This window comes from Cebus imitator, unplaced genomic scaffold, assembly GCF_001604975.1.
Source record: "Cebus imitator isolate Cc_AM_T3 unplaced genomic scaffold, Cebus_imitator-1.0 Scaffold220, whole genome shotgun sequence".
Classification (NCBI taxonomy): Eukaryota; Metazoa; Chordata; class Mammalia; order Primates; family Cebidae; genus Cebus; species Cebus imitator.
Window position 1 is genome coordinate 3,394,655 of NW_016107535.1, and position 24,698 is coordinate 3,419,352.

Genomic DNA, 24,698 nt, shown 5'->3' on the forward strand with positions numbered 1-24,698 from the left:
AAATTCTTAGTCACGTTCATATTTTCCATTTAGCTATTGTTGATAGACACGATTCTAAGTGACTTACAGGCACAATATCATTTATTACTCACATGAAGAGCAAATATCATATAAAGAAGATAATAATACCTGCATTTTCAGAAACTACAGCCTAAGTGCTCTCAGACCATAAATTTAGGGCAAGGGTTTCCATCCAGAGCTGTCTGCATTAAAATGCACATTTGTTCCCATTCTACGGTGCTGAAAGGTTAGGAGCCTTGGCTGTCCCTACTGCCCAGGTGCTACAAATCCTTCATGGGGCTGTTCTGTGCAACACTTTGGAATGCAAACTCCCTTGAGCAACCACTTGTTTAGCATAGTTTCGCCAGTGGCCTGTCTGTCTAAGGTAGTCAGCGAATATTAAAATAGTCCTAACAATAAAATAACACTCAGTCAACCGTGTAGCCTTCTTCTGAGGGGGAGGAGAGTAGCTCACTCTCCCTAGAGGGCCTGGGAAAGATCAGCTTACAGGTTCCAGCATGGGGTGGGACCCTTCCTCCTTCCCCCATCTTGGCCCTGGCACTTGGTCTGGTGACCACCATCTCGCATTAGCCCACAGTTGGGTCAGAAAACGTTACAGAACCCCTCTCTCCCCCACCCGAAACAGACTCAGCCCTTGCACTGACCTGGCTTCTGATTGGAGGCTGGTCGCTTGGGATAATGACCTCCAGGACCCCACTATTGGTTACAGCCTGTTTGTATTATTCTTACGGCAACTCAAGACACCTGCAGAGGGGTGTGAGAAAAAGTAAAAGACCAGTATTTTCACATCCACAGGTACCAGAAAGGCAGAAGACTGACAATCGCCACCTGAGTGGGCCCAGGGCTGGCATCTGCCCATGTTGCCGTCTGGATGGGCTGCTTGCCACAATGAGGGATCTTCTTCAATACATTGGTTGCTTCTTTGCCTTTTTCTCTACTGGGTTTTTGATTGTGGCCACCTGGACTGACTGTTGGATGGTGAATGCTGATGACTCTCTGGAGGTAAGAAGATAGCAACTTCTTTTAGTGACTCATGCCAGTCCAAATTTTTGTTAAATCCCAACTGCCATATACAACATTCAGTATGTTTACTAAGACTAATGATAGTAAAAATAGGCAACATGGACTATATATTGAGTCTTTACATTATCAGCTCATTTAATTCGCATAGTTAACTTATGAGGTAAGTCTTGTTATCCCATTAAACAGATGAAGTTACTAAATAGTTCCTCTTTTTTTCTTAAGGATGAATTTACACAAGGATAATTAAATGATCTCTGCTACTGAGACCTCCAGAAATTCACATCTTCTGTTGCTGTATATATAAAATTGAAAAACTTTTCAGTACCACCCTTTTTCAAAGATAAATTTGTTACTCTTGATGACAGCATTAAGAATAGTGTGATAGACTCTTTTGAGGAGCATTAATAATCTAAAACATTAAGTAAGAAAAATGCAAAGCATGCAAAACCTACTCAACTACATGCAATAGAAAAAATGTTACCTAAATGATTTCAAAGTAAAAGAAAATATTTTGAGGGAGAAAATGTCTTTGCAGTGCATCCCAGTGTACAGGGGACAGACATGGAATTAAGAAATTCTCCCTTGAAAATGAGTTGCTGTCAGGAACTGACTACTAGGCAAGAGATAAGTAAGTAGGTTCACCTTTAAGGATTTTATTTTTCTCACTGGAGAAGCTCAGAAAGAAGTAATTTTGAAGTTAAAAAGCATTACCTGTGACCATAGGAATCTGAGAGAGGCAGAATTGAGTAAAAAATCAAATATTCAGAATTAGCTGCTATTCATTAATGAGGCTTAGGAAATTGCAGGTAAGAAAAAGAAACAGTATTTCAAGAGTTCAAAAAAAGAGTATAGAGCAAAATAATTTGCTTTTTTAATGTACATCCTGAAGGGAACAATTTACCCTAGCAAATGCTGTCATGTCACCTATATAAAGTTTAGGAAAGATACTCGAATGAGCTTATATTGTTTTTTATTCTAATTTTCTTTATTAAACTCTCACATTGGAGGTCCAAATGGAAAGTAATGATCATTCTATTTTTCTGTGCATTATGTTTGCTGTTCACTTTTTCTTGCTTTTAATTTTCCTCTGACTTCAATATGGCATTTCAAAACCAGTGGAGTTATGAATACTTCTTTAATGCTAGAAAGTTATATTTCCAAAAATTGTGATAGAATTGAACTACTGTAAAGGATGCCTGCTATAAGTGAGCCCAGTGATGCATTTTATCTGGCCATGAATACATGCAGTGAATGAAATAAATGCCCTTTGAACAGTGCTCAGAGAAAAGTGCAGATTAAATGTTCTAAAAAGTGCAGATTAAACGTTTACCATTATCTAGACGGCCAGTGGTAGGTGATTAATACAGATTAATACAGAAATATGTTGAACTTGAGCAAAAAATGTAAAATCTCATCTAAAGGCATTGTTAAAATATTTCCTAAAACAATTTAAAAGTCCTTCTGTTTAAGCTGACATAATTGCTAACTTCATTTGATAAGAAATAGTTTTAGAAAGGGTCAAACCTTGCTGAGAGAGAGGCTGAGAGTCTTGGCATATAAAGTGCCTTCTTCTCTCATTTTAGTATAACCAACCAATTTGCCATCTGTCCCACGAAAGAATACTTCTAGTTAAAATGAATAGAATGAGCAGTCCAGGTTACACACCTCAAGTAAATCCTTGCTAACCTTGAACAATACTTAATATTTCTTAATTACCTTCTTATTTCCCATACTTAAAATGCATTGCTATCATATTCCCAAAGAAACCTTCACATTAAAAGAGGAACCTTCTACCAAATCAGGCTCCCTTGCCTTTCAACAATGCCTTTAGTTGTCAGCGTTTTTTGTTTTGTTTTGTTTTGTTTTTGTTTTTGTTTTCTTGGGACGGAGTGTTGCTGGGTCGCCCAGGCTGGTGTGGCTCGCTGCAACCTCCGCCTCCTGGATTCAAGCGATTCTCCTGCCTCAGCCTCCCGAGTAGCTGGGATTACAGGCACACGCCACCATGCCTGGCTAAATTTTGTATTTTTAGTAGAGACAGGGGTTTCACCATGTTGGACAGGCTGGTCTCGAACTCCTGGCCTCGTGATCCGCCCACTTCGGCCTCCCATAGTGCTGGGATTACAGGCATGAGCCACCACCTCCTGGAAGCTGTTAATATTTTTAAAGAGACAGGAATCTCTTATAATAATTGCTACTTCAACAGGCCAGGATAGTACATTATCCACAAATTTGAAGGTTTTGATACTCACCAGCTCAATTACTCTTCTCTTTTCTTGCCCCCATCCTCATTTATATATCACCTTTGGTCAAGATAACAACTTACTTTATGTTTTTATTTTTTTCTAGATAGAGTCTCACTCTGCACTCAGGCTAGAGTGTACTGGTGGGATCATATCTCATTGCAGACTCAAACTTCTAGGCTCAAGTGATCTTCCCACTTCAGCCTCCCTAGTAGCTAGGACTACAAGTGCATGCCCCACAACTGGCTAATTTTTAAAATTTTTTGTAAGAACAAGGACTTTGTGTTCTTGGCAGATCTCCAACTCCAGGCCTCAAGCGATCCTCTTGTCTCAGCTTCCCGAAGTACTTGCATTATGGGAGTGAACCACCACAACAGCTCACTTTAAACAATTGTTGGACAAAAGGCAATACAAGTGTTTTTTGTTGCTGTTTGTTTGTTTTTAGGGAAAAAAAAGAGAATACCAATGGAAAATTTAAATAAGGAGTATTATATTTTTCTTTCTTTCTTTCTTTTTTTTTTTTTTTTTTTTTTTTTTTTTTTTTTTTTTTTTTTTTTTTACTATTTTTGGATGAAGAGTTCTATGGCTCAGTTCAGTATAAAAAATATTAAAATTATGTCATGTAAAGGGAATTATGCTACTCCTACTAGGCAAGAAAAAGATAAAGCAAAAATTGCTCATGCCTTCCAGGAGTTTACATTTAATTAGAAGAAAACAAAAATACACATGAAACTATAATAAAACGCATAAATAAATTCATATTTTAAGAAAGAAATAAGCAAAGTATCATTGGGGCAGAATATATACAATAATTATTTCCCATCAGGGACACTGAAGCAGGTCTTATGAAAGAAAAGGCATTAGAGCAAAGCTTGAAAGAATGTAAAGCATTTCAAAACGTAGAAAGGGCAGCAGGAGACTTTCAGATAAGCCGACAATGTGGCAAAGGCTCAAAGTGAAGAAAAGCGCAGGGCTTGTTAGGGGAGTAAAGTGAGTAACACAAAGCAAGAGGCAGAAAAAGCTCCTAATTCCTTTTGCCTGCCATACTCTACCGACCTCAAATGAAGTTCTTTGTATTAGGTAAAAATGCTAGGAAAAAAAATAGTGCAGAGAATTGCGATGTACACAACGCTAAATCAGTGACCAGAGGCCCTCAGCTACCATCCTGCTTTTGTCATTATTGATTCATCTGCGTCTGAGAAGACGGATGGGGAGAAGAGAATTTGGGTTTTGAGATTTTTCAAGCATGTCTTTGCATCTTAACCCTTATTAACTGTCTTCTAGTAAGCAAGTCACATTTCTTGTCTTTGGCTCAGTTTTTTCCATTATAAAATAAAGTTGAACTCAGTTGTTTCTGAAGTCCTTTTCAGTGTCTCTCTCTCCCCTTCTCTCTCTCTCTCTCTCTCTTTTTAACATCAGGTCTCCCTGACTGTCTGCAGCTCCATGTAGTTGGATACTCACTAAGGGACTGGTGGTGTCTGGCGCTTCCCCAGGCATTGCCATTGGAAATCTAATGGGAGTGTCCCCCATTCCTCCATTTTTCTGTAACTTCAGACACTCTCCCTTCCTTCTTTCCGGCTTTTTTCTCTTTTTCCATCATTTCTTTTTTCCGGTCTTCTTTTATTTACTTCCTTTCCCTCTTTTCATCTCTTTTCTTATCTCCTTTTCTTTCCCTCCTATCTTGTCCTTTTTCTTTCTTTCCCTTTCCCCTCCATCTCTTTATCCCTCCATTTCTCTGTCTGTTCTTTCTACCTTTTGTCATTTCACAAATATTTTTTGACAACTTCTGTATACTTGGCCCTATGGTGGTTACAGGGTTATGAAGTAGAATGAGATCAGGAGCCTCCCTAGGTTGCTCCCAGTGTAGTGAAAGGGACAATAGGTAAGCTGACAGTTATAGCATGATGTATCAGACACTATGATAATGAGAACCATAAGTGGCTGACGGACTTGGTCTTGGATAATGAGTGAAGGCTACCTAAGAGAAGAGGTATCATTTTTTTTAATTTTTTTTTTATTTTTATTTTTTTTTGAGACGGAGTTTTGCTCTTGTTACCCAGGCTGGAGTGCAATGGCGCGATCTCGGCTCACCACAACCTCCGCCTCCTGGGTTCAGGCAATTCTCCTGCCTCAGCCTCCTGAGTCACTGGGATTACAGGCACGCACCACCATGCCCAGCTAATGTTTTGTATTTTTAGTAGAGACAGGGTTTCACCATGTTGACCAGGATGGTCTCGATCTCTTGACCTCGTGATCCACCCGCCTCGGCCTCCCACAGGGCTGGGATTACAGGCTTGAGCCACCGCGCCCGGCCTAAGAGAAGAGGTATCTAAACTAGAACATGAAGATCAGGTGAGTGAGGCAGGAGAAGTAGGCAGTATTCCAAGCACAGGAAATGACAGGAGCCACGATCAAGGTACAAGAGCACTGTATGTTTGTGGTATTTTATATATTTCATCACAGTACGAGTTTCGAATTTAGAGAAAAAGATACAGGGGTTGGGTCATCGAGAGTTTCCCATAGCATGTAAAATACAGATCTTATACCATAGGCAAGCGTTTGTCACTGTAAGCAATATGTGCATGTATTTTAGAAAGATTAATTGTTCTGGCTATATGTAGGGAGAAGTCGGACAAGGTAAAATGAGGTATGGGAAGAAAAACTAGGAGACTTTTGTTATAGACCACAAGGGAAACAATAGTGGTCTCAGTTTGAGTGGCAGCAAGCATGAAGAAATAGGAAATATGTGAAACTCTAAAAATGTCAAATTGATGAGAGTTATAATTGACTGCATGTGGGGAGGTAGGTGATGAAGAGACACAGTCAAAGTTAAAATCTGCCTTTCTGATCTGGGGCAATTGGAGGGATGGTGAAGTTACTCACCAACAGCTTAAATGAATGAAAATTGGTGTCTATATGGAAATCTTTATGGATCAATGTCAACCATCCTACTATATTTTTTTCTGCTTAGTTTATTATACAACACTTAGAGGTAGGAACACAATTCTTTACATTGGAGAATTTTACAGATTTAACTTTATGTCATAGGGCCCTGAGGTTAAATCCCACCTTACCAGGCAGTGGCTGTATGAATTTAGACAGACTCTTAAATAGCTGTAAACCACATTTCCTCTTCAGTAATGAGTGAATAATAATGCACACATCATAAGTTCCTTGTGAGAATTAAATGAGCTTGTGTATCAAAAGCATTTGCCACAGTAGCAGGCAAGTATGAATCCGCCAAAAAATGTTAGATATATTATTGTCTATTTGCACTTTATTGGTTTGTTTTTGTTCTGGAGAAGGGAATGACATTTTGCATAATGTTCACTGAACAGAGGAATATAAGATTTAAATTCTATTCCTATTTTTGGTATTGATTCTCTTGGAGAAATTTTGTTTACTTCTCTAAGCTGTCTTTTTTTTTTTTTTTTTTTTTTTTTTGAGAAGGAGTCTTTTTCTATTGCCCAGGCTGGAGTGCAGTGGTGACTTCCTGGCTCACTGTGACCTCTGCCTCCTGAGTTCAAGCAATTCTCCTGCCTCAGCCTTTCCAGTAGCTGGGACTACAGGCGCTGCCCACCATGTCTGGCTAATTTTTTTGTATTTTTTGTAGAGACGGGGTTTTGACATGCTGGTCAGGCTGGTCTCAAACTCCTGACCTCAGGTCATCCACTTGCCTAGGCGTGAGCCACCGTGCCTGGTCACCCATTTTTATATTTAGATCTATTTCCTTTTTGTCTGACCAGGGAAATAAGGCAAACAATAAGTCAGATAGTAAAGTTTATTTATCAAATGCTCACATTTGACAAAGAAAATAAATTATGAGATAATAACATTGTTAATATGTTAACTACAAGATATGTAATGCTTAATTATCTACACCAAAGAAAGTTTCCTTACACAGTTATTAACCTCTCAAATATAAAAAGCAAAAAATGTTTTCACAAGATTTTATTTTCAATTCATCTTTGTTAATTACTTACTGAGAACCTGCTATAGGCTGAGCACTATTATGATTACAACTTTATTGCCTCAAAAGAAAGCAGCTCACATTAGTATTTATTTTATCTCTATAATCAGGTTCTCTCCTCGGATTTCTATTTTCATTAACAATATTACAATTCTTTTAGACACAAAGTAAATATTAAAATTATTGTATCCAGCCTGCACTTTGATTATATACTTTTTTTTTTTTTTTCTTACCTTCAAATTGATTTCAAACTCTTTTGGCAGATGTTTGAGGCTACACATATTTTCTTGTTCATCTCATGATTTCCTAAGCACCTAGCACTGATGTACATGTAATGTGAACTCATGATACATTTGCTCACATGAGTTGATAGAGCACCTAGTAACATACTTAGCATACTTGTTGAAAGAATGAATATATTGATGACTTAATATGAGGTGATTGTTGAAAATTTCACATTGAACCTTAAATAAGAGGTATGTCTGTAATAAAATGACCACTTGTTTTTAAAAAGCAAGATTTCATATCTTGCTACAATTTAAATATTTTCAGGATATGTATTTGGCTCATTTTTTAAAATAATTATGGAATAAAAATCTGATTATTGGGATATCTAATAAGGTTGGTGAAGAGTATATTCTGGACTGGAGAATGTGGCTTTTTGCATGTTGCTTTCAAGAGATAAATAACAAAAAAATTAGAGAAAAAAGAAATTAATAATTTGTATTATTTCACTCAACATAAATTGTGATCTTTATAAGTGGGCAATAATCATTATAAGGTTGTAATGCCATACTTTTAAAAGGAAAACATTTAACATATGTAACAATTTAAAAATATTAGAATGGAAATATTTGGAAAGTTCAGATACGTAACTTAGGTCATATACCTGTGAAGAGCACAAAATTTTATTTTTCTACTAAGTTTGCATTATCCAATTTCTTATGATTTATACGTTTAGCCAGTGCTCCACAAATAACCAGAGTTAAAACAAATTTTAGCAGATAAACTCATGTTTTTTCTTTCACATCTTATAAATATAGGATATAGAGTGAAAAGAAAAGGCAACACTGATTTTGATTATTTTAGTCTTGCTCCCTCATGTTTATTAAAGCCTGTATTGACTTCATTTAGGCCCTAGAATAGTTAAGACATATAAAATAAAACATAAAAGTAAAATGTTAAGAATCTTAGTTAAAAAATTCAAATGCATTTTATATTAAAATTGAAAATGTTTCCATTTCTAGTAGTAAAACATTATTTACTACAATGTTATTAAAACTTTTGCATCTTAATAAATATATCTAAGTAAGCACTAAGTAGGTATCTAAGTAGGAAAGTTACATCTTCAATGTTAAAATATATCAGCTCATGGATGATAAAGTGGTGTGAAAATTATAAATGCTTATAATTTGTATACGCAAGGTGTTTTTTTTTAAATAATATATCTTAATGGGTTATTTTGGTTGTCTCTGTACATTTATAATCTTAATGCATATTGACAAAGAAAAATCTTTTTTGATAGTGATTAACCAAGAATAAACATTTACAAACTCTACCTCATATATTTACTCTTCAGATAGATAGGTAGATAGATAGATAGATAGATAGATAGATAATAGATAGGTAGGCAGATAGATAGATAGATAGATAGATAGATAGATAGATAGATACACACATAATTTTCTATGTTACTGGAGAAGAAATAAATGTCAAACACTGTTGAATGTCTCTAATTCTCAAGGATTTTTGAGTGTTTCTAATTCACAAAAGTTATATAAAAAGATAAGGCAGACGAAATTGTTGCTGCTTATTTTTAAAGGTTGATAAGAGAAACTGGGAAAGATTAGCAGCATGGAGAAGTCTTCATGGAAGACTGCTACAGAGACCAGAATAAGAAAACCCATGTTTAAGGACCTAATTTATGCCACTATAATTCAATCGGGAAGAGTCATCATCTCTACGGTTTCCTAACACTTTTAAGTGACATCCTACTCATTTGTAGTACTGTAGTAAACACTTTCCAAGCCAGTTGAGTAGACAAAGCCCAGGATGACACCAAATCAATGTAAGCTCTTCAGTCTAAATCATAATGCTTTGGCTTCTGGATTTAGCTATTTTTGTTTATTTAGTCAAGTAGAATTGCGCATATTAAGCAACAACTGTGCATATAATAGCCATTTTCTGTTCCAAACTTCCAATAAGAGTTAATATGCATTAACTGAAACACTGAGATTTCCTTATCCTCAATAAACATTTATTAAGCACCTATTATGTACCAACAATAAGAGGCCGTATGCTCCTTGAAGCCAGCTGCCATGTTTGTCTTAATCATTGCAGGATCTCCAGCATTAATATGGACACCATGTTGACTAGTAAATAACAGGCATTTAATGAATATAGTTCTTTAAATGACAGATGCCCTAAATGCACATATAAAAGATAATGAAATATTTCAAGGACTGTATTAATATGGAGAAATTCCTGTGGGATTTCAGGGTAGAATGTGGTAAATGCCAGCTAGAGAGACTTGGGTGGCGGGAAGCTGATGAAAAATCAGAAGTCTTTAAAATGCAGCTTGAATAATAAGTAGAAGTCTGACAGGTTGAGAGCAAGGAAAGTTATTCTCATTAGTATAATTAGTATGTACCAGGAGGAGAAAACGCAAATGCCTTAAGGAACCAAGTACCAACATTCATGAGAGGCAGATTGGGTAGGATCTGTGGGGAACCTGGTGAGCACAAGCCCCACCTAAATGGGAGCAGCCACTCCTTTCTTGCTAATTGTTGCTTTCTGAGACCGGTGAGTTCAGGTACCCAGGCTGACCAAGTTTCCAAGGGGAGCCTGAAATCTGAACTTTTCTGTAACATCTCTGCTTAACTATTGGCAACTAATTAAGAGATTTTTTTGTTTTCCTCAAGCTTGCGATTTCTGCTTTATTGTCATACCTTAAATAAATAAACCTACTTCTCCCCATTTAGGAAATAACCCACTCCTCACTTTTAGGAACAATAGATATTCATTGAAATAACATACAGATTAGCACTGTTTTAATGTTATTTATTAGTATATAAATTGGATGTTAGGAGAAATAAAATCCTCTATTTCAGACAACTCTGTCAGATTAAGTTATTACTTAATATTTGCATTTTTTAACCTTTAAGAAAAGTTAACAATAATATTTTAAACATCAATCTGCTTTTTAAGAACCCTGTCTTAAAATGTTCAAGAACTTAGATTTGCTTGCCTTTGAGTTTCTAATAAGCCATTTTATCACAGAGGAATAAGTAAATGAAGACCATAAATTATACCAGAGAACGTTCCTAAATTTGATAAAAAACATGAAAAATTTTAACCTTGCCTTTTGTACACAAAGGCACCTTTAAGGGTGTCTCCAGTAAGTGCTATATTAACACAGAAGTTTAGTTAATTACAGCCACTATTCTCACGTACCTTAACTGAGTGTGAATACCAAGCAATCTAATAGTGTGCCCCTGAGCATTAATACCTAATGAAATTGGATTCCTTGTTTTCTCTAATGAGCTCATTGCTTTTCTAAATGTGGTCATTGCAGGTAAATGATCAATAGCCTTGAAAGTGATACCACTACTGGATTATTCTGGCAAGACAGAAATACTCTTATTAGCGTAAAATAAGAATTTTTGATTATGCATATCAGATCACTTTCTAAACAGCCTCATATATAACTGGAAGGACCATAGCAGGCTAGCTTGTTTCAGTGGCCAGCTTAGACAGTAAGAAACTGTGGACAGTCACTGTCTGATTTACGGTGGCTTCAAACTCATATCACCTAGCTTGAGTTAAAGTGAACTGGATTCGGCGTGTTCCTGTTGATTAAGAGAGGCAGGGGCAGTCAGCTTTGTGAAGGTCTGTTTTCTGTTATGCTACAGCAGTTCTGTATAAACCATCTCTACTATACTTGTTTCCTAGGGCTGCCATAACAAATGACCATTAACTCAGTGGCTTACCAAAAGGTAACTTTATTCTCTCACAGTTCTGAAGGCTAGAAGCTTACAATCAAGAAGTTTGCAGGCTGCATTCCCCCTGAAAGTTCTGGAACAATCTGTTCCTAGCCTCTTCCAGCTTCTGGTGGCTCTAGGCATTCCTTGACTTGGGGCTGTATCCCTCCAATCTCTCTGCCTCAGAGGTCACATTGCATCCTTCTTTTCTGTCTGTTTCCTGCATGTGTCTCTTGTAATGAAATTTGCCATTAATTTACAGCCCACCTGGATAACTCAATATGATCTCCTAATCTCTATGTCCTCAGTTACATCTTCAAAAATCATTTTTCCAAATAAGTTCATATTCTGGGGGTAAGAATGTGGACGTATCTTTCTGAAGGCCGCCATCTTTTTCCATCTTCACTGTGGTTAGTTGATAAAGTCCAATACAGTCACTGCTCAAGTCATTATGATGTTTAAGCACTTTACTACTACTATTTTTATTTATTGAGCATATCGTTTATATTGCATATGTATTTATAATTTTTAATTCATATAACCATCTATCATTACCTCCTGTATACAGATAAGGAGACTGAGGATCAAAAAAGGTAAGATCTTGCCCAAGGTTGCAAAATAGATAGTAAGAGTGTCAATCTATATTTAATATTTAATGCATATATGCATATATAAATTTAATGTCTGTGTAATGCCCATATAAAGTTAGATGTTCACATTCTTTAGAAATGTATGCATTAAATTTCACAGGATAGCTGTTTATCATTAGATTTTTTGGTCTCTGTGTCACACAGGGTCATATAATCTTCCAGAAAGTCCAAGGCATTGCTTCCAGCTTAAACCTAAGGAAGAGCATGCCAAAGTGAAGTTTTGCAGAATAATAGCCTTGGGATGAGGTTCAAGTTAGGGCTTACTTCACCCAAAGCTATCATCCAATACCCAATTCTGGATGATTTATCTTAAAATGAATTTGGAATTCTTTTGTAAAAATTGTTTTTAAACATTTTTAACTGTTTAAACAATTTTTTAGCACATACGCAACTTTTAATGGGGTACATAGAAATGTTTTGATACATACAATGTGTAGTGATCAGATTAGGGTAATTAGGATACCCATCATCACAAACATTTATATTTTTGTTGAAAACATTAAATATCCTTCTTCTAGCTATTTGAAATTATATCACTGTTAACAATAGTTAGCCAAGAGTGCTATAGAACAGGGGTCCACAACCCCGGGCCACAAACCAGTACTAGTCCGTGGCCTGTTAGGAACTGGGCTGCACAGGAGGAAGTGAGCAGTGGGCAGGTGAGCATTACCACCTAAGCTCCGCCTTCTGTCAGATCAGCGGCAGTGTTAACTTCTCATAGGAGTGCAAACCCTGCTGTGAACTGCACATGTGAGGGGTCTAGGTTGCATGCTCCTTATAAGCATCTAATGCATGATGATCTGAGCTGGAACAGTTTCATCCAACACCATCCCAAACCCTCTACCCCTTGGTTCCATGGAAAAAATTGTCTTGCATGAAACCGGTTCCTGGTGCCAAAAAAGGTTGGGGGCCACTGTTACGGAACACTAGAACTTATTCTTCTTATCTAGTTATAATTTTGTACCTCTTAGCACATCTCTTTTTACTCCCTGCCCCCTACCCTTCCCAGCCTTCAGTATCCTCTGTCCTACCTTTTACTTCTATGCAATCAACTTTTTATAGCTTCCACATATGAATGAAAACATGCAATGTTTAACTTTCTATTCCTGGATTATTTCATATAACATTATGTCCTTCAGTTCCATCCATGCTGACTTGAATAAACAAATTTCATTTTTAATGGCTGAATAGTATTCCATTGTGTATATATGGCACATTATATTTATCCATTGCTCTGTTGTTGGATATCTAGGTTGACTCCAAGTCTTGGCTATTGTAACTAGTGCCACAAAGAGCACAGAGGTGCAGATATACTGATTTCCTTTCCTTTGAATAAATGCCCAATAGTGAGACTTGTTGGATGATAAAAAATGGGTTTTAAATACACTGCAATGATTAGGAGCACACACACTTACTGCTGTTTTTGAGTGCTGTCTCCTCCATTAACTATGATTTCTTGGGGTTATCACTTAACTTTCCTGTGCCCCAATTTTCTCATTTTGAAAATGGATGATAAATTTCTTAAGGTCCCTTAAGAAATAAGCAAAATAATAATATGCTAAATAGTAACTGCTTCATGGTATAGACTCGGTATAGAAAAATTATTACCAATTATAAGTATTTTACATATAAAGTAGTAATAGAGGTACCACATTCAGAATTGTGATGAAGTTGCAAGCAGTAGAATTTTATTTGTCACATAAAACAGCTTCAAAAAATAACATGGGGCAGAGAGTTTCATAGTGCATGTCTTCCTGACTATTATTTTATTTTGCAAAGCAAAATGTTTTCATGTTTTTTTTCTCCCTACACAAATTTAACCCCTTTCCTTTGCATTCCTCTTCCCATCCTGCTCTGTTATTTATTCTTTTTTGGGGGAAAATTAAGTTTTTTTTCCAAGACAATTCATAGTTAAACTTTACTAAACTGTTCCCAGATAGACCAGGTAATTTGAATCCATAACTGAGTCAGAGGAAACAATTGTATTAGCTCTGTTCCATACACTGGAGCTCTAACAAGAATACCTAAAAGTATTTTCTGTTGGCATGTTTACGATTCTAAGAAATCCATTGTGACTTACAGTTTGTAGATAAAGTATGAGAAGGTTCAGGGCACTGGTACCTTTTAGCTCTAAGTGGATGCTTAGAGTCATCTGCACATCATTTCCAAGTAAAAATGGTTTACAGTTGTCAAGTTGTATGAAATGAATGCTCAGTTTGTTTACCTCCATTACATAGCTTAAACATTTGTAATATATCATGGAGCAAGAAATAAGATTTGGGGACTTTATATTTTATTTACTGGCATATTTTCATTTATTAGTTTTCTTTGCTAATTATTTTAAATTTATCTACTTCATATGTAAAGATAACATTTTTCTTCACGGAACTCAGTATTCATGATAAAGAAACAATATATATTTCTAATAGACTCAAGGTGTCAACAGTTATCTATTGTAATATGGGTTTTTTTTTTTTGGTAAGTAAATGTCAGTACAGAGAAATGAAATAATATTTTTCTGTAATCATAACTCAATGGTGGAAGCAGCCATAGATACTTAAATATATTTAGTTATGGTTTTATCTCTTCTAGCCGTGACTTATTTATCTACCTCCACCCTACATGAGGAAGTGGATTCATTTCCTGGTCCAGAAAGGCTTTAATTGTCAGTGCTTAAAGGAAAATATTTTAAAATGCATTGTTTGTTGTAAATGAAATTCTGATCACCCGTGTAGCCACTTACTTTGCTATTAAACACAACAGTCAACTTCTCCCTTTGATCAAGGGGAGCTGAAGTGTGCCTGCATGAATTGTTTCACACGGTGTCTTCTCCAACATTTAGGTGAGCACAAAGTGCCGAGGCCTCTGGTGGGAATGTGTCACAAATGCTTTTGATGGGATTCGCACCTGTGATGAGTACGACTCTATACTCGCGGAACATCCATGTACGTATGCCTTAGATCTCCCTGCTTGCCAGGAAGGAGAAGAGACAGAAAACTGAGTTCAGATTTCCATTTTGTGCTTCATTTTCTAGTGTACTATATTAAAGCTTGGTCCAGTTTGAAATGGTTCAATTAGAAATTGAGTTCATCTTAAAATGTGAATGGAAATACATGCTTTAGCACATTTTCCATTTTCTCATATATTTGTAAATTTCTTGAGGGTAAAAATATTAACTTATTTATCTTTGCTATCCCCTAAAGGGCCAGGCATAGTGCCTCATACACAGTAGAGTTACAGTACATGGTTTTTAAATTGGAATGAATTATTTAGGGTGCTGTAATTTCATGATTAGTCTGGACAGGTTAAGTGAAATGCATTTTAGAGATGTTTTAAGCAATGACTTAGTTCAAATAGAAAGTTTATAATTATTTCAATTAGAGGCTTGCTAAGAAAGAGAGAGTGAAGATACAGTGGCTGAGACAGAAAAGGGTAGACAGCCAGAGAGTGAGACATAGCCTATGGGAATCAGTAGAAGAAAACATCAACACATGTGACACGCTGTTAGAGGCAACGTTAAAGCTAGCTCCCTTATCTTCCCTACTTTTAGGTTTAAATTATCATTAAGGTCAGGTGCAGTGGCTCACGCCTGTTATCCTAGCACTTTGGGAGGCTGAGGCAGATGGATCACTTGAGGTCAGGAGATCAAAACCAGCCTGGCCAACATGGTAAAACCCCATTCCTACTAAAAAATACCCCCCGAAAATTAGCTTGGCATGGTAGTGGGCACCTGTAATCCAGCTACTTGGGAGGCTAAGGCAGGAGAATTTCTTGAACCCAGAAGGTGGCGGTTGCAGTAAGCTGAGATTGCACCACTGCACTCTAGCCTGGGTGACAGAGCAAGACTCCATCTTAAAATAAAATAAAATAAAACATAGTTACATGTTAGCAGAGCTCACATTGCTATGAATAAAGAAATCTCTTATATTTAAAAGTCTTATTGTTGATTCTCTCAATCCTTCTCCATAGTGTTTATTTATTTTTTTATTTAAGAAAAAAACACCAGTTCTGTTATGAAAGCAAAGTGGTTTTAGTCTCTTTCAAAGCAAATGATAGGTGATGGCACCATAAGCCAACTTCTTTTCTCAAGATAAATAAAAAGTTAAACCCTTGGAATGTGACTTTTCACCTGAACAGCTATTTCAGTCCCGAGGAAAGCACTTAAAAAGAGTAGTTCTCTAAAATTCTTCGTCTGCTATTTAAAAGTTGGGTGCCTGAAACATCTTTTAAAACAGAATTCATAAGTCCTTTGTTTTATTTTTGTTGAAAAAAGATTCTCTTAGTTCTTCTTCTTTTCCCCTCTCTGTGCTAACCTAGTTCTACCTACAAAGAAACACTGTTTGCTGAACAGGAATGAACATTTAGCCTGTTCTAAAACTTCATTAAAATGGATTTTAATTTATAAGCTGAGAAGAAAATGAAAGATGAAATATTTCAAACTTTTAAATACTGTTATATACATTTATGCAAGAATAAAATACAATAACTCATAAGCTCACTACATAGAGGAAACTACTGTTTATATTTAAATATGTTCCTTTTTTGTCTTTGACCTATGCTATCACATTTCCCTTTTTTAACCTAGTACTTTCAAATACACTAAAGACCCATTACTTTTCTTTAAGAACTTCTACCACATTTAAAGACAGCAGAGATGAAAATGTGCCCTAGGAAAATGACATATCTATACCCTCTAGGTTAGGATGTTACGTATGAGGAAGTAGGATTTTATTTTTATTTTTTGCTATCTTTCACACAACTACAATTAGATAACTCTTTTCATTATCCTATATACTTAAGGTGTTTAATCCAGACAAACATGTTTGTCATGGCTCCAGCTGACATAAATAATTTGAGTCCCCACAAATCAGCATATTAACACTATTCTGGCAGTCAAATCTCACATGATCCCAGAAAAAGAAATTTATCACTGACCAGCATGACCTATCTGCTTTCAGGACTGCCTTCCTGGAGCCAGGCTGGCCATGGGGCCTCTGGTCCACCTCATAGGCTCTTCAGAGACCCTACATGTGGGATAGGAGTTGGAGAGTTCCAAAGGGAAGAAGACCTAGGCCCCCGAGAGTTTGAATGAGTTCAGACGGCCCTATTCTGATGATATTGTTGGCCCCAGGTAGTACTGTGTTCCAAAGGGTACTTGAAAAATTTCAAGGGAGGACATTCAAAGAACAAGAACCTTTTGGCTTAGGGCACAGAGTAGGAGGCCTACTTATATATGCTATTTAGTGATTAAGAAGATATGTTGAAATAGTAATATTATCCAATGGGTTACGTATTTTTCTCTTTCCTCAATTTTGAGAAAAATGAGTTTTAGATTTGGAACATTTAAATTTTTTGTAATAATGCTAAATTTTGAGATTTTATGAATTCTGTTTTAGAAACAAATATTCATATATATTAATAAGATAATTATAAATAGTATGTTTATTAATGAGGTAGGGGCTGATTTTATGCATTGATTTTCTCTCTCAGATGCATCATAATTTTTTTTTAATTTTAAGAAAAGGAATATTGGCTGCATTTTTGCAAGCAACATATTCCCAAATAAGCCCTAAGGTTACCTACCACAGGAGAAAAATAATTTAAAATACAAGGAAACTCCATATCAATATGAAAATAAAACATAATTGCTGTACCATAAAAGGAACAAATTGTATTACTTTTCTCCATCAGTCAGCTAGAATAGTAATAATTCTGACTTTAGTTAATTAAACTTCTATTTAAGATACAATTTCCTTAAGTTGAGCTCAGCATAGCTATAACTCAGAGTTCAGGAGGCTTTCACAGTTGAAGATGCTTCTACTGCAGAAGACAATTACTACTATTCCACTTTCATCTTCCTGATCTTTTCTTTCCTGGACTGTCTACCATATATTCTTGTTGCCTGTAGCTTTAAAATATGGTCATTTGACAATGCAAGGTTGAAGGCTTAATATGCAATACTGGCCAAGAAGAGTCATGATTTAAATCGCTGGAAGAGAAAATGATCTAATTTCCAGAAATACCCTTCTACTTAATAGCACAAAATAACTCTCCTTCTTCTAAAGATCTCCTGATGGGTTCTACTATGCTGAATTGGCAAAAGAAAAAAAAAAGTCTTGAAATATTTTATTCTAGTATCCTGTGTCAAATTTTAACTAATTATTATTATTTTTCAATAAAGTTTAAAACAATTATAATGATTAATTATTCAATATTTATTGGGAAATTTTTGTAGAATAGATACGCTACCTTCGATTCAGCAATCAGCTACAGTATTTGTGAATGAGACATTTTCCAGAGCATGAGGCAAAAAGGAAAACATTTCTTTATTCCCCACTATCTACCAGAATGCAATCTGCTAGTATACCAACAAAACTAAGTAGTAAACAGTGCTTAAGCAAGCAATAATGTCAATAATCGAGTATTTTTTAGTTTTATGAAAACGTGAGGGGTACTCATGTCCAAGTTCATACAAATGTGAAGCCTGACTTTTCCCAGTGGGTGTGTGTTAATGTTCGCTAGTTGTCTGATTTTTTTGCTATGTCTCTATGAGTTAGTATGTTTCCTTCCTCTGACTCTGTTTTAACCATATGCCCTGGTCTTCCAGTGAAGCTGGTGCTAACTCGAGCGTTGATGATTACTGCAGACGTTCTAGCTGGGTTTGGATTTCTCACCCTGCTCCTTGGTCTTGACTGCGTGAAATTCCTTCCTGATGAACCCTACGTGAAAGTCCGCCTCTGCTTTGTTGCTGGAACCACGCTACTGATAGCAGGTACTGGTCTGGCTGGACTAGCAATAGGGGTAGGGAGACTCTGCTAAGGACTTGAAGTAAAGGAGTGTGTTGCTCTGAAGCTGCTCATTTTCAGATTGTACGTGGCTTCCTTTTCTAGACTGAAAAACTAAAGATCACATCTACCAGCACTGCTGACTTTAATTTTGAAGTCAGGTAATTTGCCTATTCAGAACAAAGTATAAAGCTCTCAGGCCAGGTGCGGTGACTCACGCCTGTAATCTCAGCACTTTGGGAGGTCAAGGCAGGCAGATCACTTGAGGCCAAGAGTTTCAGACCAGCCTGGCCAACATGGTGAAACCCTGTCTACTAAAAATCCAAAGCCAGGAATTGTGGCATACGCCTGTAGTCCCAGCTACTCGGGAGGCTGAGGCAGGAGAGTCACTTGAACCTGGGAGGCGGAGGTTACAGTAAGCCGAGATTGCACCACTGAACTCCAGCCTGGGTGACAGAGCAAGACTTCATTTCAGAAAAAAGAAAAGAAAAAAAAAGCTCTAAAACGATGTTTCAGCCATTTAGAAAGTTACGTAACTTCATTTTTAAAAATAATTTATTTTGTAATTGTTACTGAATTTAAAATCCTAAAGTAACCCCAAACATCTACCTCCTTACCTGTACCCACCTCTACCAACTCCATCAACTCTTGTTAGCAATAAGCTAAAAATTGTACCAAGTCCTATGTTAAACTTTTCCCATGTGCTAACCCATCTGTTTATAAATGTAACAATAAATAGATCATATTGGTATCCCCACTTAAAACGCAGATACAGAATTGAAGTTCTGAAGGCTTCAAGTGTGGCTATAATAAATCAAAAACACTTTAAGTAGCGTTTATTAGTGAAACAGCAAAATTGATACTTTATTCGGGTCTATCTTCAACTTCAAAGCTTAGTCCTCTTCTTTCACAATATAATGTCTTCTTCTTGTCTGTTAGCAGGAAAAATCTTGTCTATTAACAAAGCGAATATAAGTGGGAGCCTGACCAGGCAGTGTGGGGTAGTAAATCGATACGGAGTTTGGAACTAAAAACACTTGGAGATATTCATGTGTGATATCTTCACCCATGTCTCTGTTTCCTGATCTGCAAAGGAGCATGAAGCTAAGGTAGTAACATGTACCCTGAATTGCTATGGTGAAGATTCAGTGTGGGCACAGCAAACTCTTAGCTGACTGCCTAACCCTTTATATGCTCAAAACTTGGGCGTCCCTGATTTTTTACACAGAAATGTTGAGTTAACATCCTAATAATCCTCAGATTGTATTATAAAGTTATAAAAATTTAGAATTCTTCCCCTCTTTAAGCCATTTATTTCATTATCTAGCCCACTGACAACATAAAACTTTTTAATATACAATGTATTTTATTTAACATATTTAAACATCATTTAATCTAATTATTTATGGTTATACAGTTTTGTTCCAGAATACTTTTGAGACATAATCAGTAAATATCGATCTTACATAAAACAACAAAACAAATAACATTAATAAAATAAGTCACGGAAAAAAATCCTGATAGGAATGACTGAAGAAATAACTAAATTAAAAGACAAAACATGTCCTAAACTTTGGAAACATTATTAAGAATTAGTGTACTATAAAATTTATTTTTTAAAGCCTATAATATATTTTGAGGTTTTAGAAAAGGAATTTCTATCTAACTGAAAACTGCAGATAATGGTATTATAGAAAAGCTTTCGCAATTTATACTGCATTTTCTAAAGGTTATATGTGCATTATCCGGTCCTTCTTAAAGTTCTTACATTAAACAATTAGGAGAAAAATGAAGTTAAATAGTGATTTAAGTAGATATCTCAGACTCTCTAGGGAAAAAAATTTAAATATTTTTGGAAACTATATATTTTATTTTATTATTTTGTTTAGGTTTGGGAAAGACAAATATATCTATATTTTATCTCATTAGATAGTGAAACAACTCTGGAAAGTAATTCGAAGAGATTCTTTGTGAACACATGAATCTAATTTAGCATAGAGTAACAAGTTTGAAATGAAAGAAAAGCAGGATCCAGTTATTTGGGGGTTGGTGGGCAAGATCTTGATCTTAATGCTAATGTTGGCATAACTTCAGGATATCAGTAAGCATACATTTAGAAGTAAATAACTGAAAATCCAACTCAAGCAGGCTAGACAATATACAGATTACTGATTTCTTCTAACTACCTTCTGCTAGGCATTTAGTGTGTGGAGACTACATATTTTACAAACACTCTTTTAATACAGTGTTTTGTCCCCCAATTCACCACGTTTCTTTCTTGCATCTAGGTTTTGCTGTGCAATTTATACCTTTAAAATAACAGGAATCTACTGGCATCATTTCAAGCCAGTTAATTGTCAGAGAGGCTAGTCTGTGGAAATATATTTAAAGGAAATAATGTTTCTTGGTCCATTCTTATATGGTGTTGGAGTAGTAGATAAATATTTATTTGAAAATAAAAACAATTTTTACTTCAATTGTTTGTTTTTGACCTCAAAACACCAAAATCAGTGACTTTAAATACAGTTTTCACATGGGTGCTGATTATGTAGCTGGCATAGCTTCAAAACAGGATATATGGAGCAATAAATATTCATAATGGTATTTACTCACAATTAAAAAATCAATATGGAATGAACATATGCTCTATGTTATTTGTGTTAGACTATATCCTTTTTGTTATGTTTGGTTTTGTTTTTAATATTTTCTTTTATACAATACTAACATGGCACTGGAAAAAAAAGAGAGTTAAAGAAAACCATAATCACAAGTTTAGATTGACACAAACAGATGAGCACATTATTCTATTTTTTGTATTTTCTTTATGTATAAACTGAGATAAAATTTTAAAAATGTACAAGATGGAAGGCAAAAGAAAGAGACAGAAGAAGTGTCTAATGTTTGGGTTGCCCGTGAATCCATGTTACCATTTTAAAACCTCTGAATGATACAATGATGCCAGGCATTTTGGGTAGTAAGCAGGCATTTTTGGGTTTAAATTCAGAAATTGTTCCCTATTATTTGCTGCATCCTCCCTTTCAGGTGCCCCAGGAATCATTGGCTCTGTGTGGTATGCTGTTGATGTTTATGTGGAACGTTCTTCTCTGGTTTTGCACAATATATTTCTTGGTATCCAATATAAATTTGGTTGGTCCTGTTGGCTTGGAATGGCTGGGTCTCTGGGTTGCTTTTTGGCTGGAGCGGTTCTCACCTGCTGCTTATGCCTTTTTAAAGGTAAGAATAAAATAAAAGAGCAAACTTCCTTGCCTCCACTATCTTTTTTCCCAAGTCAGTGAAAACACATTTCAAAATTAAAAAATAATGCTATTTATTTAAATTCCTATCTATTACCATCAAAAATTCCAATTGTTCAAGGGAATGTGAATGGTATCCATATATATATGTATAATTCTAATACACATATATGTAAAATTCTAACATACATATATGTATGATTCTAATATACATATATATTCTAATTATATATTTTTATAATTACATATAACCTAATATATAATTATAATAAATATATAATTATATACAGTAATATATATATTATGTAAGTATATACATACATAGGTATATATGCATCTGTACATATGTGTACAGTTACATATATGCACATGTACATATGTATACAGAAACATATGTGTATAGGCACACACTGCAAATGCATTTGTACATATATGCATATATACACATATACATATATGTGTGCACACACACTTGCATATATATATATATATATATCTTCACCCACTCAAATAAATGTATGTTTAGTGTTAAATGAAGAAGTGCACTAAGAGCCAGCCAAAAGTTTCTTGTTAAAGGGTATAACATGTTATATTGGGTTTCTAAAAATAGCACCTTAGAAACTCAGGGAATACCTCTCCTGATTCTTCATCATAAAGAAAGAAAAAGAAAATAAAAGAAAAAAGGAAAACTACTTGGCTGAATTTTAAACCTAAAGTAACTTTCAGCATGAAAATCTTAGAATGTCTTCTAGGATTCTTCTTAGAGTTCCAAGACGCTACCTACTTTGACTGTCTATATTCTTGCTCCTTTGGAGGAAGAACATATGAAATGGTGATTTATAATTTTCCAAAGTTCACTGACTCTTACTTATTTTTATATCTCTTTCAAACAGATGTTGGACCTGAGAGAAACTATCCTTATTCCTTGAGGGAAGCCTATTCAGCCACGGGTGTTTCTCTGGCCAAGTCATATGCAGCCCCTCGAACAGAGACAGCCAAAATGTATGCTGTAGACACAAGGGTGTAAAATGCACATCTCATGCTGTGCTTATATATGATTTAATCAATCAATATGGTTACATTAATAAAATAGAAAGTCAATCTAGGAACAGTTATTTAGAATTCATATTCAACTAAATTAATTGTTGGTTAATCAAAATATTTGATTCTCTGCTACTTTTACTTTCTATTACTCTCATATCTTTCCCTCATTCTCTCTGCTGACCTTCCTCCTTACGCACACACTTTCCCTTAAGATTAGTCTGCTAGGATGTAGAAATGTTTGTTTGTGATTTCCACATAGCTATTACAGATTATGACATGGTAATATTAAAATGAAATGATACTTAAATAGAAAGCAGTCTCAAAAGAGGCCAGGAACCCTAATCTTTGAAAAGATGTACAAACTTACCTTTCTCGCTGGCTTTTGGTTCACCTTTCATATTTTTAACAAGTGGGTGAATTATTTGATAAATTTGAGGAAGATTGTTCTTTTAAATTCAAACTAGTATATCAATGCCTACCGTTACTCTTATTGTAACAAAACAGAAAAAGAAAATAACTTTGTGTACCAGACACTGATGAGAGTTAACGACAAGATCCCTCCTCCTACCCACTCTAAATGTCAAAGGCAAAGGCTAAATTAATATTGGAGCTCCTGATGAATTTCTACCTCATTAACAACCTAAGGGATCTGTGTATTATTTCACCACTATTCTAGCATTGCCTATATATTGTCATATTATTAGACTACAGAAGTAATAGCTCAACCAGAGAATTTACTCATTTATTGATCAAACATCCAAGTACTATTGTAATGTCGTATGTTAGAATTCACCAATGCAAGTGCCTACGTGTCACTGAATCATCAGCACCAAGCAATGTATTACACATATGGCAAAATTTAACAGATGTATGTTGATTTAAATAAATAAAGTTTCATAACTCTACTGAAAAGTCAATGTTCCTCATAAAATGTAGGAATACAGAATTATATATATATATAAAGAACTGGCTAATGGAATTCCATTCATATTCATAATGTAATCATCTTGAACTTTTTAAATTGTAGAGTTTTTTTTTAAAGGTTATAAAATTTAATCTCCAGTTTTCTAATTACTTGTCATTAACATTAATGACACTAATACCTTTAAGGTACCCTTGTACTACCTTAAAAGACTATCTGCTGAACTAGAAGTTAGTTCTTTGAAAGAACAGAAATTAAGTTGTGAATTTCTAAACATGTGGAAATAAGTGTTTCCAATTTAAAGAGCAAGGAATAATGTCAAAATTAGCTTATGATTCCTAGCACATGGATTAACATTTCGAGAATGTTGTTTATTACTTCCCACAGTATCTTCAGCAGTATTCTCTGAAGCAATTCCAATCCAGTTGGAGAATTAACAGCAATAGATTTAACTTTATCTCATTTTTATTATTAACTGTGTAATTGATGTTAAAAATATTTGTAAATCATATGCACTAGTTATTTGATTATTATTCTATGTTCTATGCATTTAAAAAATAATTTTGTGTTTTTCCTCTCAATCTTGGTTTTTAACTTTTATTCTCATTTTTATTTGATAATTATCTGTCATGCTTTATCTATTCCAATAAGTCTCTTGAAATCTTCATGGGGAAAGGCAGGACAAAAATAATTAAACAGTTCATTAGATTTTAAAAATGTAATTTTTTTTATTTTAAAGATTTTATTTGTATAAGAAAGTATTTCAGAGAACCATGATGATAATTGATGTGTGTGACTATTTTGAGTTT

At 35.2% G+C, this 24,698-nt stretch overlaps 1 protein-coding gene across 1 annotated transcript; it reads left to right on the top strand.

The window, feature by feature from the left end:
• The first annotated feature begins 445 nt into the window (after positions 1-445).
• Positions 446-24,460, top strand: CLDN16 (claudin 16). Its single transcript, XM_017549604.2, has 5 exons — positions 446-1,023; positions 14,727-14,829; positions 18,492-18,656; positions 21,712-21,903; positions 22,817-24,460. The coding sequence occupies exons 1-5, from the start codon at positions 700-702 to the stop codon at positions 22,948-22,950; spliced, it is 918 nt and encodes a 305-aa protein (XP_017405093.1). The 5' UTR covers positions 446-699; the 3' UTR covers positions 22,951-24,460.
• The last annotated feature ends 238 nt before the right edge of the window (positions 24,461-24,698 follow it).

Bases quoted from the DNA above. Each gene is read 5' to 3' on its own strand.
- CLDN16 (XM_017549604.2), top strand. From the start codon at position 700: ATGACCTCCAGGACCCCACTATTGGTTACAGCCTGTTTGTATTATTCT. The intron at 1,024-14,726 runs GTAAGAAGATAG...TCCAACATTTAG, and splicing joins ATGCTGATGACTCTCTGGAG to GTGAGCACAAAGTGCCGAGG. The intron at 21,904-22,816 runs GTAAGAATAAAA...TCTTTCAAACAG, and splicing joins CTGCTTATGCCTTTTTAAAG to ATGTTGGACCTGAGAGAAAC.